This window comes from Theropithecus gelada, chromosome X (genome assembly GCF_003255815.1).
Source record: "Theropithecus gelada isolate Dixy chromosome X, Tgel_1.0, whole genome shotgun sequence".
Taxonomy (NCBI): Eukaryota; Metazoa; Chordata; class Mammalia; order Primates; family Cercopithecidae; genus Theropithecus; species Theropithecus gelada.
The window spans coordinates 30,166,499-30,182,778 of record NC_037689.1 but is presented as its reverse complement, the minus strand read 5'-3'; the positions used below and the strand labels follow the sequence as shown (position 1 = coordinate 30,182,778).

The following is a 16,280-nucleotide window of genomic DNA, read 5'->3' as shown; positions in this document are numbered from 1 at the left end:
CCTCCCTCCCTCCCTCCCTCCCTCCCTGCCTCCCTCCCTCCCTCCCTGCCTCCCTCCCTCCTTCCGTCACCCAGGCTAGAGTGCAGTGGTTCAATCTTGGCTCGCTGCAAGCTCTGCCTCCTGGGTTCAAGGGATTCTCCCATCTCAGCCTCTCGAGTAGCTGGGATTACAGGTGCCTGCCACCACACCCGGCTAATTTTTGTATTTTTAGGAGAGATGGGGTTTCTCCATGTTGGCCAGGCTGGTCTCAAACTCCTGACCTCAGATGATCCTTGATATTTCTAGTTTATTTCTTAACTTTATGTTTTTGTCTTATTTCACATTTTATATTTTTGTTTAACTCTTTTCTATCCCTTTTCATCTCATTTCATTGTCTCGCTACCTTGTCTTCATGCTCTTGTATTGAATTCACGTTCTGTTCACCTCACTGTGCGTTTTGGGAGTGAAGTTTTGAGAAATTTGGAATCAGACCCTTTGGCCACGTTAGGGAGAGGGCAACGCTGAGATGGGGGCAGCAGTGGCGGAAGTCAAGCTTTAATGATTTTAACATTTTCAAAGTGCCCAGGACGTGTGTACAAAGACACATTTTATGGAAATTGTGCAGGTTGCTTTTTTTGTTTGAACCTTTGAAAGAATTTAATCTTAACATTTTCTGATTTAAAAACTGTAAAATCTTGTTTAACAAAAACTTTTATGTATTAAGATACTATTTTCCTTTTATTACATAGTTGTTTATAAAAGTTCATTCGTTAAAATTAAGGATCCTTTTTAACACCATAGCATTTGTACTGTTGCTTTTTAATATAGTGAAAATACAAAAGGAAGGACATGTGCTATTTTTTTGATGTCACTGACTTCAGAGACATTGTGTACAAAGAATTACCAACATACTTTAATTCAATGATTGCTTGGTGTTTAGAATGTCAGTTCTTTAATTTTGAGCATCCTGAAATATATCTTTTGTACATACAGAGACTGGTGTATCAGAATCAGATTTTCAGTAACCCCTGGATTATAGTTTGGAGTAATTTAATTTAGTTACCCTCAGTGATCTCTAGGAGTTTATGTACACTTAGATTTCCTGTTTATAAATGCATTTGTTTTTTCTGTATCTAGGTAAATGGAGCTATTCAACTACTCAGCATAGAATTAAGATTAAAAATTCGTTTGCTAAAGAAAAGGAATACAAAAAAAGAAATTTGAAATCACCCTACTGTCTCTTCCCAGGAAGTGTAAGATTGCATTTTTGAATATTCAGATTATTTCTAAACATGTAGAATCATGAAATCTAATAACTGAACTCAAATTAGAGAGCTATTCATCCAGCAGATTTCTAGTCTTGGCCAGACATTGGGACCATCTACAGTTCTTTCCAAAGTGCAGTTTCCGGGGTCCATGCCTGGAATGCTGAAGAAACGGGTCAAAAGTTCACCCAGGACATCAGTTTTAGAAGCTCCCTGGGAAATTCTAATAGGGAAGCAAGCTGAGAGCCACTGGGCGAGCCCAGTCTTCTTATTTTACCCTGATATGGTGGGGTCCTCAGAAAACACTGGCTCTCATCGTTGCCCAGACTCTTACGTGTTTCGTGATCTGGGCTATGTTAGGATCTCCCTGAGCTGCTGTTTCCCCATTTGTAAAGTGGAAATAATAACAGCTGTGGGGACTGGGCAAGAATAGGTGAAATGAGAAAGTAAAGCAGCTGGGGTAGAGTGAGGGATGTGGTAGACATCAGCATCTCTTGGTGACTAACTGCCACTGCTAATGATGATGGTAATGACGGTGATGGTGGTGGTTATGACAGTGGTGATAATGATGGAGCACTCACTTCAGGAAATTGTATGTTCGAAGTTTCATTGTAGTCCACAATCCTGGTTGTTGGCTAGGAGCAGGAAGAGAAGCCCCCAATTCCTTGACTCTTTGCAAAGGCAATTATAATCCTAGAGAATTGACATATGGTAGAAGTCTGTTGAATTGAACCAAATAGCCAAATGCAATGTTCTCTTCAAAGCTGAAGCCTAGTATTTATGTGATTTTAAACACATTAAGGTAATTTACTGAATTGGATGTCTTTGTCATTTCATGATTGCTGAACAGATTATTTTACTGTACAATACCTTGCATTTTATGCCAAACTAAACAAAGACAGTATTGTCTCTCTTTTTGAAAGTGTTCAAGAAATGTTGCCTACTTTTGTTAGTATTTAATTTTATTTTTAGCCACTTGCCACAGGTGGATAAATTAATGTTTTATTCATTTTCTTCTTAGTGGAGCGTAGCATATTACCCAGGTAAGGCACTAAAAACCACATTTTAGTTTTTAGCTCTTAGGAGATGACATGTAGGAGGGATATATGAGAATTCATTAATACTGCATATTAATATATAGTATAACATATATCTATTCTTTAACATATGAAAGATTTTTTACTTAATCCAATGCACCTCAAAGATATTTTTCTTTTTTTTTTTTTTGAGACGGAGTCTCGCTCTGTCGCCCAGGCTGGAGTGCAGTGACCGGATCTCAGCTCACTGCAAGCTCCGCCTCCCGGGTTTACGCCATTCTCCTGCCTCAGCCTCCCGAGTAGCTGGGACTACAGGCGCCCACCACCTCGCCCGGCTAGTTTTTTGTATTTTTTAGTAGAGACGGGGTTTCACCGGGTTAGCCAGGATGGTCTCGATCTCCTGACCTCGTGATCCGCCCGTCTCGGCCTCCCAAAGTGCTGGGATTACAGGCTTGAGCCACCGCGCCCGGCCTCAAAGATATTTTTCTTTAACACTTTGCTTTATCTCTTTGGAGGCATAATGACATCCATTAGATACTATTAATCACTGATCTAGAAAAATACATAGTCTTTGCAGACTCTTTCTTAGTTTTGGGGACAGTAAGGGCAAAATAAACAAAATTAATGGGTGCAGTGACCATATTCTTTTCAAATTTTAAATTGGAGCCAATGACCTGGCAAAAGAATGACATTTAGCTGGGTATGGTGGCTCACGCCTGTAATCCCAGCACTTTGGGAGGCTGAGGCGGGCAGATCACTTGAGGTCAGGAGATCGAGACCATCCTGGCCAACATGGTGAAACCCTGTCTCTACTGAAAATACAAAAATTAGCTGGACATGGTGGCACATGCCTGTAATCTCAGCTACTTGGGAGGCTGAGGCAGGAGAATTGCTTGAGCCAGGGAGTTGGAGGTTGCAGTGAGCTGAGATTGTGCATCTGCACTGCAGCCTGGTGACAGAGTGAGACTCTGTCTCAAAATAAAAATAATAGGCCGGGCGCGGTGGCTCAAGCCTGTAATCCCAGCACTTTGGGAGGCCGAGACGGGCGGATCACGAGGTCAGGAGATCGAGACCATCCTGGCTAACACGGTGAAACCCCGTCTCTACTAAAAAATACAAAAACTAGCCGGGCGAAGTGGCGGGCGCCTGTGGTCCCAGCTACTCGGGAGGCTGAGGCAGGAGAATGGCGTGAACCCGGGAGGCGGAGCTTGCAGTGAGCTGAGATCCGGCCACCGCACTCCAGCCTGGGCGACAGAGCCAGACTCAGTCTCAAAAAAAAAATAATAATAATAATAATAATAATAATTTGAAAGTGACATTTGTGTGATTTGTGAAATTAATCATATGAATAGTTTTATAAAACTGAATTATAGTTATAAAAACTAAATTTACAGTTAACAATTTGCCTTCATTGCCTGCATATAATTGTAGAAACAGGAAATAGAACATGGAGCATATATATATATATCTCTATGTTGTCACACGTGTTTATTCACCATAAAATTGATGGGTATTACATGCATACTGATTTGAATGTCTTTTTCTAATATTTTCTCATTCCTTTTAACAAATCTCTGGGTAATTAACTTGTATTATCACATGAAATTTTACATGCTTAATGGTCAGAAGTTATTATACTTTTGTGACACTCAAATTACCTTTGTTCACAGGATTTCCTGCTGAAGACCAATTTGCAGATTTTGTTTATATCTAGAGTATTAATATTCACACAGCATTTTCTCTGACCTGTACACATTTTTCTTCTTATTCCATTCAATTAGTAAATTCTCATTAAACTATGATTAATGACCTGGAGAGAGACCTTATGTACACATACCATATGTTCTCTAATTTATATTCAAACAAATAATTTTTTTAACCTAATCCAAGAGAATTATGAAAAAAAATTAATAGACAGCATCAAAACCTCCCTTTGATAAATCTGCCTTTAATAGGACAGCTAAATAAAGCTCCTCTGTAAGATTGTTGCACCAAATCCACACTGCTCTAAGATGAACTTCATTTAAGTACAGGGTACAATTCCTTAGATGCAGATTTCAGTGCTTAATCTGGAAGTAGTGGGTTGGAATCTAGTGGCTGGACACACTGTGGAAAAATACAGACTTCCTTCTGTCTGTGGATCTTACAAAATTTTCATCAGCATGGCAGAAGAATTTTGAAATGTTAAAGAGTAAGCTTGTAGCAGTGGGAAAAGAAAAAAGACATAAATTAATTATTATTGAGTATGTATTGTGGGCCAACTATGCACAGTAGTGCTTAGTTCTTTGTGTGCATTACCTCATGTAATATTCATAATGTTACCTGTATTATTTCAAGATTATAAACCAGTCTAGGAAGCATGAGTGCAAAGATGAACATATGCGTTTCTATGATCCCCAAAATAATCAAAGAAATCATGTTTGAATCCTTACCAAAAAGGAAAACATTGATTATCCATACAGAATAACTCTCATATCAACTGAAAGATCTAAATTGTTGGGCTAATTTTGATCATTCCCCTTTTATAGTCATTGGGAACACATACTTCGTAACTATTCTAGGTCACTGTCTTTGTTTATTTGTTTTTATGTCTGCCCCAATAGTTCAGTAAATAATGAAGATAAGGAGACATGGCCTCTGTTTTCCTGTCCCTCACAGTTCAAGTGTGTGGCAGTTGGCGTATAGATAATTAGAATAATATATGAATAGAGGATCCAAACTTTATCTGATTCTTGACTCATACTCTGTTTTCATAGGTGAAGAGTATGAACTGAGTTGATTTCATTATATCATGGTGCAAACTAAGTCACTGTGATTTCCAAGTTACCAAGCAGGAAACACTTGCTGGATTTAATACAAGTATTTCTACTTGGAAATCTCAGCCCATGAGGCAGTGGCCAATGATTTTGGTATTAAGTATTTTCTTTCATTGTGTGTAATGTATATGAACTGTTGAAAAAAGAAAGTTGGCAAACACTATATAATTGTCACAGATCTGTTAGCATACTTCCTTGATTATTAACTTAGATCTGAAACTAAATTTAGAGCTTCAAAACTCAATGAAGTAAAATACATCTAACAGCTAACAGAAAAATGAACTGCGAAATAGAGTAAGAGAGAAAAGCCTTCAGAGTTGATAATGCTTTAAGTGCTTATAAAGTTTATTTTAATTAATTAGCTGTAAATTTATCACAATTCAATATTGACACCATGGCCCTTCTAAATTTTACCTTAAAGTTCTTAAATTGAGAAATAATTTTAGTTCAGTCAACTCATGTTATTTTCACATTTTATATATGATTAATTACTAACAAACAACTTTATATGACATCTACAATTCTAATTCAAACCTTGAAATTATAGTTTTTCTATCTAGTGTTTCCACTGTTTTCCTTTTGTTAATCTAAGAAAAGAACAGAATACAATACAAGAATTGTATTTAACTTGTAATGAAGTACTGATGCTTTGTCATCCACTAAATTTACAGTATCAGAAAGATTATTGTCACTATGAAACAATACAATGTGGTGCTGCACACATTCTCATCACAATTTTTTTTTTAATTGTGGTAAAATGCACATAATATAACATTTGCAGTCTTAACTCTTACGCATATTTTAATTGAACATTGTTTGGGGGAAATAACCAGGTGAGACAGTGGAGAATAATTTATGTTGAAATTGTAGTTTATCCTAGGATTACTAAGATATTCCTTGCTGAAGTTATGTTTTGAGTCTTCAGTGGAATTTCCAGTCATCATCAATCTGAGAATCATAGGCTAAAATTAATGAACTATCTGTCTTTTTGGAAAAGAGAGCTATTCCTCCCACCAACCTCCCACCTCCCACTAGAGACTTTGATAATGGTGGTTTTTTTGTTTGTTTGCTTGTTTGTGTGTTTGTTTTATAACATACCTCTGCTATTGGTGAAATACTCTCTAGTTAATAGCCCAAACCATTCACTGTCTCCTGCCTAGATAACCTCCTGTCTCCAGGGTATCTAGGTGCTACCAGACACCTATCTGACTAAAGGGTCATGCTTGTTTGACAGTGAGGAGCAGCCAGCAGCATGCTGGCAGGTTTGGCAGGTGTTACCTCGCGGTCGGGAACCATATTCAATCACTATTGAGAAGCAACAGCAACACATGGGCTGGTCTTATCAGGTGTTTTCCAGGTGTTGCCCAGGCATTATGAGGCAGTGGTAGGGATGACCTGGTGTTACACAGGTGTCACGATGGTACAGAGGCATATTTAGTCATCAGGGAGCAGCAGCAGGCAGCACACAGGCGAGTGTTCCCAGGTATCCTTCAGGTGTAACCCAGGTGTTCCCAGTTGTTACCAGTAATGAGCCCTGGTTAGGGATCACTGTGGAGCATCAAACAGCATGCTGGCGTTGAGCTGCATGATGTTCCTATTCTCCCCCTGGACTTCTGTTCACCAAAGCCACCGCATTTATTTCTTATATTCCTAACCCTGTTGTGACATCAGATAAACAGAAAGGGTCCTCCTTGTCCATCTTCCACTTCCAACGTTGAGCAACCATGGCAGCCCTTCACTGGATGGCCTTGCATTGGTTCAAGTAGCCTGAATGGTTGTAGCGAACGGAGCTTGATATGTACAAGAGTTCAAACATGTGCGTACTTGTTTTATGCCCATGGAGCAGTTCAAGGCAGCTGTTCCGGCAGGGTGCTGTCCTTCTCCATATGGGCAGACAGCATTCTGGCATCGCTCCTCCTGTGGCCCCACCATTCCCTACAGCTGTGGTGCTACCCATATCCAGCTAATAAAGAACATGAGGGCACCATCCCCCACCATCTGCAAGCCTCGGTCCACAGTGGCACAGAACTTTGCTGATTACATTCCATTCACAACAACATAGCCACCCCTAGGTAAAAGGAAGACAGTGAAATTTAACCTGGCTGTGCACAGGCATTCCAGGTGAAAATGCATTTTGATAAGAGAAAATGTCACTTTGATAGGAGAAAAGAAAACAAATACATCTATTTTGTTAAACATTCAAGCAGACGTCATGTGTCTTTAATGGAATAGTAGTTATCATGGAAACCATCTCCCATAAGGATAAAAGGAGGCTTGGTGTAAAAGTTAGGGTTATGGTGATCATCTTTTCAGCCATCTTCTATAAAGCAAAAAGAGGGTTAGGGATAGGGCTGGGTGGAGGGCTGGGGCTGGTGGGGCTGTCTTGGCCATTCTCTTCCATGGGAAAAAGGAGGGCAAGAGCACAGAGAGCATCCTTCCCTTTCTTTCCCTGGGTGGGACAGCTTTTAGAAGTCTCAGCAACTCCTCTGTTCAGTGGCAGAAAAAAGCCATTATCTTCCGATTGCAGCTCCTGTCTTAGGGATGACCGAGTGCTGTCCTGAACCATTTTTTCCTAAGGAAAAATAGGCATTTGATAAATGGCTCTTTCACATTACTCAGGCTTTTTCAATAATGCATTCCTCTAATAAGTCCAGGGCTTCCTATTCTCACTAATGGTTGATTGATTCTGGGCTCAACCAAAATGTCCTCAGCAAGATGCTGTTCAGACCCCAACTATGTCACAGATAACATAGGTGTGGGCTGATTTTTAAAGAAGATTCACATTCTTCTACTGCACAACTCATTGACAATTCCATGTTAATCATAAAGGCTGGAAATTATTGAAATATGTTCAATTAGCAGGCTTAGACAACGGTGCTATATAATTCCAACAAATATGCTATCATTGTGAGAATTGTAAAGTTTTTTAGAGCCCCTGCTATTTTGATGAGTATTTATGATACATGAAAAAGTAGCCAGGTACAACGGCTCATGCCTGCAATCCCAGTGCTTTGGGAGGCTAAGGGTGGGAGGATTGCTTGAGGCCAGGACTTAATACCACCCTGGGCAACATAGCAAGACCTCATCTCTACAAAAAATAAAAATTAGCCAGGGATGGTGGTGTGTGTCTATAGTTCTAGTTACTTGGGAGGCAGAGGCAGGAGAATTGCCTGAGTTTGGGAGTTCAAGGCTGCAGTGAACTATGATTGCACCATTGTACTTCAGCCTGGGTGACGAAGTGAGACCTTAACTGTAAAAAAAAAAAAAAAAAAAAAAGGGAGAGAGAAAGAAAAAAATTAAAGAGAGTGATGTGCTATACATGTAATGTATACAATCCAAAAAGGGCCCTCAAATTGTACTGAACAGGTTTGGTGACTATTTATAGTCAGTTTTTTTGACAAACATCTTTGACCAAGGTAGAATATATGATCTGTGGACGTGGGCGCATGTACTTGGTGTGTGTCTGTTGCATGCAGTATAAAATCATCACTTATGGATTATGTTCCTTTGAGGAATCAGCACAAAATGTGTTACTTTGGTAGGAGAAAAGAAAACAAATATATGCATTTTGTCAAATATTCAAGCAAAAGTTTGACAGGGAAAAAATGTGGAACTTCCTTTCAGATGTCTTGGAAATCAGACTTCATGTGTCTTTAATGGAATATTTTTTAAAATTCTTCTTTGTCTTAGCCTCTCTTCCCCAAGAAGAGCTACGAATGCTTGACCAGCTGTGAGTTCCTCAAATACATCCTGTTGGTAAAGCAGGGGGACTGCCCGGCTCCTGAGAAAGCCAGTGGATTTGCGGCCGCCTGTGTTGAAAGCTGCGAAGTTGACAATGAGTGCTCTGGGGTGAAGAAATGTTGTTCAAATGGGTGTGGACACACCTGCCAAGTACCCAAGACTCTGTACAAAGGTAAGGGGCAGCACTGGGGGTGTGAAGAGACATGCAGTGTCACATGTATCTGTGCCTAGGGAAGGGTGTCCATCGTAAGCGTGAAAAGTCTAAAAAACAAAATCTTAAGAAAATTTATTTTATACCACATACAGACATCTTAACATATTCACAGACCCATAGAGATCAACCATATTAACTCAACTTGGGGCAGAGCAAGTCATTCATATTAATTCTTTTTAATTTGACAGATGTGATGGACAGCAACAATTCAGGAAGGTTTTTGTCTTTTTCTCCAGTCAGACTGATTCAAGTAAGCTCTACTAGGCACACTAGAATAAATCGAAATATGTAATGAAATAATTCTACAACTCAGCATTACGTAGAATTGGTGGGAACCCTGGGCTTGTTTTCCTGCAACTGGATGGTCCCATCTGGGGGTGACAGGAAACAGTGACAGATCATCAGGCATTGGGTTCTCATAAAGAGCCTGCAACCTAGATCCCTCACATGTGCAGTTCACAACAGAGTTCACGCTCCTATGAGAATCTAAAGCTGCTGATGATCTGACAGGAGGTTCGGGTGGTAATGTGAGTGATGAGGAGTGGCTGTAAATAGAGATGAAGCTTTGTCCACCCACCTACCACTTATCTCCTGCTGTGTGACCCAGTTCCTAACAGGCCACAGCCTGCTACCAGTCAGTGGCCCGGGAGCTGGGGACCCCTAATATAGAGTCAGTCAGCAGGCAGTATTCATTAAAGTACAGAGAGTAACAGATGTCTTTCTCTCTGTGTGTCTTTCACACACACATGCCAAATCCATATTGTTTCTAAATACTGGTACTTAAAAAAAATGTGTATAAAGCAGTATTCACCATCAATGCCAGTTTTGATTTGTGTGCTGGCTGCCTGTTTTTGGAAGTCCATGTTACTCTAACACTCATAACAATTCACATCTCCCAGAAGTTAGGTATCTGTCCCATCTTCCTTTAGCTCCCACTTGGGAATACTTTCCTCTGAAATCTATGTAATTCAACCATTTATTTTCTTTATCATTGGAAACACACCATAAGTACCATGTCTTACATTCAAAATAATCGCTGCTTTTCTCTTCTTACCAAGTGATGTTTCTTTAATAGTTTTAAGGTTTTATTGTGTTCATGCCTCTTATTTTAAACTACAGCAAGTCACTATTGCGAAATTTAAAACCATCTAATTTTTAAAGCCTCTGTTAATATGAAATTTTATCTGTCATTAAAGATAATACGCTATGTATGAGTAGCATTCACCATAAAAATAGGATGCTTTTGGAATGGTCTTTTTAAACCCTTTTGTAAAACCTATAGTGTTTTAAAGAGATAATATAAATTAAAATATGCACTTTTATAAAAGGACTGAAGAGTTACTATGAATTTCAAATATGCCTGTTTCACTAGAGAATAAGCGGAATATTGTAGAAAGGGCCAGAATAAATGACTAATGATGCAGAGATACTTTCAATGTAAAACTACATTTAACGAAACCAGATGAACTTTTGTTAAAGTACTGAAGTCACTCTTCTACTACAAATTAGCTCTTAACTTAGATTTTTGTGGAGAGAGACAGAATCAATGGGAATCAACTACAAATAGAATAAACAGACTCTGTTGACCTGACAATGACTTTTGCGTAACGAAGGCAGTCTAGTTAATAGATTGTTATTTTGCAAAAAAAGACATATATGCAGGTAGATATTTTTTCTTGCTTTCTTCAGTAGTCCCTCAAGGAAGGCTGTCTTCATGTCCTGGGAGCTTTGACAGTGCCTCTGAATATGTTAGTGTGTGTAAAAGGAGGGCAAATAGAGCCTGTAGCAACTCCTTCACCTTTAGCTAATGAGCCATTTGAAGCCCCTTTTGGCATTCCCAACCTGGAGTCCAGCTGCTTCTTCACTCTCAGAAGAGGAGAGGGGGACTGATATACACAAGCCCCAGGGAAACAGTCCGTTCCAACCCATCCCTTGACTTTGCGAGGAGAAAACCATGTGCCCAGTCAGCGCACAAACCAACCTGCAATCTTAGGATACTCATAATCACTGTCTTTCCTACCTCCAAGATGCCTTCTTATTGCCCCAAACAAACTAATGTGAAATAAGATTGCCTCCCTCTCTCTGTCTCTGCTAGGTCTGTGTAATTGTTTTCCTTAATAAGAGTGGGAGTCATGGTGGGTTGAGATTAACTAGTCCTTGGCTCTCCATTCACAGCTGCTGAAACTGAGGTTGCAGCCTATGCCTAAGTGATTCGGTAGTAGGTAGCAGAAATAGATCTAATATCTGCTCCCACCTGGGCTAGCTCGCCTGTCATTTTTGTTTTGAATGTATGGAGCCCTAATGGAAACACTCACTGGGCATCATTGTGTTATTATATAATAGGCTAACTAAGGCCTGGCACAGTGGCTCACCCCTTCAGTCCCAGCACTTTGGGAGGCTGAGGCAGGAGTTCAAGAGTAGCCTGGGCAAGATGGCAAGATATCCCCATCTCTACAAACATAATAAAATTAGCTAGGCATGGTGGCACGTGCCTGTAGTCATAGCTGCTTGGGAGGCTGAGGTGGGAGGATCATTTGAGCACAGGAATTCGAGGTTACAATGAGCCATGATCATGTCACTGCACTCCAGTCTGGGCAACAGAGTGAGACCCTGTCCCAAAATGTATCTAAATCCATTATCTACCTACCTGTCTATCTAATAGGCCAAGTAAAAGATTTGTCAATATAGAATATTTTTAATCTAACAAAATCACTACTTTATGAATCATTTTAGACTAATTAATAACATGGGATTGTTACATTGTAGGGTTGAAGCATATAAAACTAGATACAGTGTGTGCTGTATAGAGAACCAAATTCTATGGGATAAATATTGAAAACCTGAAGTTCCTCATTCATTCATTATTTATGTATTAAAGTGTTGCATACTGCTGTTTGGAAATCCACAATAACATTTTCTTAACATTTTCCCCAGTTTACCTTTACAAGGGGCTGCTGTCACTTGATTGGAGAAGTATTGACACATTTCAGTTAAATACACATTTATGGAGTGCCTACTATTTTCTGTCATCTATAATGGGCATTGGGGTACAAGGATCCATGTGACACTAACCCCCAACATGGTCCAGTAGGTTATTACTGAGATTGTCATGCTCACAATACTCTTTAAGTGGGCAAATTGTTTTTCTAACCTTTAAGTAAATGGACATTTACCAACCTCTGTATATGTTTCATTTTATTACTTATTGAATTAATTTTTAAAAATATTTTAAAATTATAAAAACCCATACATACATACTTTCTGTTTGGTCTGTTGTGTTTGTGGAAGGGAAGATAGAAAGTACTGATTTTATAGCTTCAAGAGCTTTTTATACTGGTCACTTGAGTTTTTAAAAGCGATGGGTGTCTTGAAAATATGATCAACAAAATTCCCTATTATATTTGAGCACTGCATTTGGGCTATGCTGTAAAAACTGCACTTAACTGATGCCTAGAAGTAAGTTAACCTTCATAGACTATAGTTTAAAACAAACAGCAGAGATCCTTTCTTTTACTTTTTAAATAAAATTATTAGCATCAAAATAGAAGGCTTGGAAATAGTAACATGATTGGAGATGCCTGCTGGTGCTAGTTCTATGAAATGCAATTCTTCATAGAGCTGTAGAAACTTTAAAAGGCTTATCTTCTACAGGTAGAACACAAATGAGTGCATTTGGGGGCACTTCCTTTTTCCTTTCTATAGTACGTCTATTTTATGGCTTGGTGAGACAATCTTTCCTCCAGAGAGTGATACATTTTACTGTTTTGTTGCCAAATCCCACTGCCTCTCTTGGCTTCCAACTGTAGCAAAAATGGTTTGGGCAGGGAGAAAGAAAAGTTAAAAAATTTTACAAACCTAAAGATTCAGACTAATTTGTGACCTATAGTTTCCCTTTGCCATGGATAAACCAAGAATTAATTGTACGTCAATCGGTTTCTTTTCAAAAAGACCCGAACACAGAGTTGATTTAGTATTTCCACAAATAATTAATATATAAAATATTTAAACTTCAGACAACTTCTCACAAATACATTTTCAACATTTTGCATCCAGTAGCCAGCCCAATGCCTTAATGTGATGTAAATACAAATTCTAGAGTTCTAATTACCTTTATGAGAGATATCAAGTAGTGATTAAATCACTAGAACAATACATCTTGCTACATTTTTATGTCATTTAGATACACGATAAAAATTAATAGTAATAATAAAATCTCACAATGAGTATGCAATTGTAGATTGCTTATCCTAATTGATTTTTCTATCCATAGATTTTCAACATTTTTAAAAAGCATTGGGTTTTTGTTCTTTTGATTTCAGCAGACTATTTCTTGCATTTTAAAGAAAAAAAGTGTATGTCACATATTGCAGGGTGCCATATGATAATGTTTGCTAATTTTTCAACAGAATCATTTAGATTTCAGATGACTAATTTGTTCAAAAATAATTTTAAAGAGAAAAATGCTAATCATTTACATAATAGAAAACACATTGAGAAGAGATCCAGTCTACACATCTGGTTATGCAGTTGGGATGCTGGTTCAGCCAGTGAGGACTGTGCGCACAGGCAGTGAGGGCTGGAGGTCTTGAGCGGGGCTGAGCCCCATCTGCACACAATTACAGTAGAGTGCTGGAGTTACTTCCAATCAAAGGAGCCAACTGACTTTAATGGAAAGCAGATGGACCATTTCTTAACATGCAAATTGCAGGGTCATGCTTCATCATAATTAAAGAGATTTTTAAATGAAGAAATTTGAACTGACATCGCCCTGATGCTCATTACATTTGATTAAGGCTGTTGGTCCTTGAATGCTACTCAAGATTAAAACCTTACAGAGAGGGGACTGGGTTGCTTGGATTGGCTTCTGGTGAGTTCAGGTTACTTAGGAGGCTATTTACTGTAGCTGTAGTTACTCCAAAAGATTATACATTGGAAAGCCAAAGAAAAAGGTAGATTTAGAAGTCTCGGAGAATGCGCTCTATGAGTTTGAAGAATTAGTCATCATTTTTTTTACTATGCACCAAGGAATCAAGTAAATCATGAAATGTCCTCTGCGACTGCTCTCTCTTGCCTTATCCCCTTCGGTAGAACTATTTGTCTTGCATATGCAGGCCAGCCTTCAATGCAAGAATGATACTAAATGATCACCTTGTTGAGATTGTTTTTTCATCACTCTGAACAAATTTTTGTGACTTTTTTCTTGACACAAAACATACAGAGCTGCTTCTATTAAAATCAATTAACTTTGGAATTTCTATCCCATCAGGAGTTGGTCTTTTTTTTTTTTCTTTTTAATGGGAAAGTCCTATGGTCAATGTAATAAAAACGTTCTATCTTGTAAACATTTTGGCATTGCTTTATTTTCTGGTATTTACCTTTTTAAAAAACAGAGTGAATGTTCATGTGAGTAATAAACCCATGCTGGAAAAGAGATGTGAGTTGCTTGAAACAATGTATGATAAAGATGGCAGTACAGAATATCTATGATAAATCTTCACCCTGCCCTAGGTGACTTTCAAGCAGAGTAGGGATTACCATTGTTGCTATGGTTTGCATAAATGTTGCCCTAGTCTCTTATTTCCACAGATACATTCTTGAGTGAAGAATAAGAAAGTGGGTTTGGCTATTCATTCAGCAAACATTGTTCATTGAACATTTGCTATTGCAGAATGTTCTCTTCTGGGACATTGTGAGGTGCGGGAATGAAGGAGACATGGTTTTTGACCTCTGGGGGCTGTGGCTCAATGGGAAGACAGGCATCATTAAATGAGTTTGCTGCAGCAAGAGGCAGTTAAATGCATGTCTTGACAGTTACAGGCTCAACATTGAAGGGGGGCAAAATAATAAAGCCTTTATTTCCAATTGGGAGGTTTAGGGGAAGTGTCACAGAGGGATGGCATTTGGTCCGAGCCTGGAAGTATTCAAGGGTCTACAGTTAGAAAACAGAAGGCAAGACATTTCAGAGTGAAAAATAATAATAATAAACAGGCCATGGTATTATTAAGTACCTGGCAGTGTGTTTGTAGGAAAGCTGGGCTTAAAGATAATATCTGTGACAAAAACTAAAGATGTACCAGGAGATAGACTGACAAATAAATGGTAGCCAGTTATGAAGAAGGATGCCTTGAGGGGGATGCCAATAAGTTTCCCTTCATTCTAGAGAAAATGGGATGCAATTAAAGAGTTTGGGAAGCTGAAGGAGAGAACTTCGCTTCTACTTTAGAAAAATAACCACAAAGTACCAATAAGGGGACATTAGAAAAAGAGATTGAGATTCAGGGAAATAGGTTGAAAGGTCGGAACAAGGAAGGGAGTAAAGTCAGGTGGCCATCATGGAGACAGAATGATTTGATAATTCTTGAAAATGTACTAAGCAGTAAGACAACTAAATGTTGTTAGCTGCAAGAACAAATCAAAAAGGTTCTAAGATCCCTTAGACATCCTAAAGAATAAAGTTGTCATAAAGGTAGATATCGCAGGAGAAGGGACATATCTAGGACAGAGAAATTCAGCAGGCAGGTGGAAAAGATGGTCTGCAGCTTAGCCAGGGATTAGAGATAGACTGGAAAAACATTTGCTTAGCAGCAATATGCTAATCATCCAAGTCAAGGTACCCCCATTGCTATGGTTATGCACTGAGATGAAAAGTTTATGATACAAGCTTGAAATAAATGCATGTCTGGCAGAACAGGAGTCAAAGACTGACTTGGTGAAGTTCCAGATCCACCAGGAAAGCTGAGCATCTTAGAATAAGAATGTCCAAGGGATTTGCATATCTATCAAAACCACCTCTTTTCTCTATCTCTCTATGTGGCCTTTTCTAATATGAAATGTAGAAGGAAGCAGATAATTCAGAGAGAAACCTGAGATCAGATTGTAGCCCCAGGCAACTAATTTAGTCTTCCTTAGACACAATTATCTCCTATTCAACATGTAGATAATTAACCCTTTACCCACTTCACAAACTCACAGTAAGGATTAGGTGAGACAAATTTATTGTAAACTAGAGGTCACTCCTCAGCCATGACCCACCAGTAATAAAGGAGACTGCAATAGGTACGGTCAACATTTTCTCCAGAAAGTAGTTTTTTTTAGATTAATGACTTTTGACCATATATAAATATGCTTTAAAAAATTATTCAATTCCATCCATCCAAATCTTTGATGACTTTAACATTTTCTTAAACAAGACTTACCATGAATTAAGATCAAAATGAAATAGGAGTTG

At 38.7% G+C, this 16,280-nt stretch overlaps 1 protein-coding gene across 2 annotated transcripts in view; it reads left to right on the top strand.

The window, feature by feature from the left end:
• ANOS1 (anosmin 1) overlaps positions 1 to 16,280 on the top strand; it is a 215,639-nt gene that overhangs the window by 137,524 nt on the left and 61,835 nt on the right. For both annotated transcript variants that reach the window (XM_025372222.1, XM_025372223.1), the window contains exon 4: positions 8,788 to 9,010. In XM_025372222.1, coding sequence (XP_025228007.1) covers positions 8,788 to 9,010 — 223 coding nt within the window. The remainder of the gene's footprint in view (positions 1 to 8,787; positions 9,011 to 16,280) is intronic.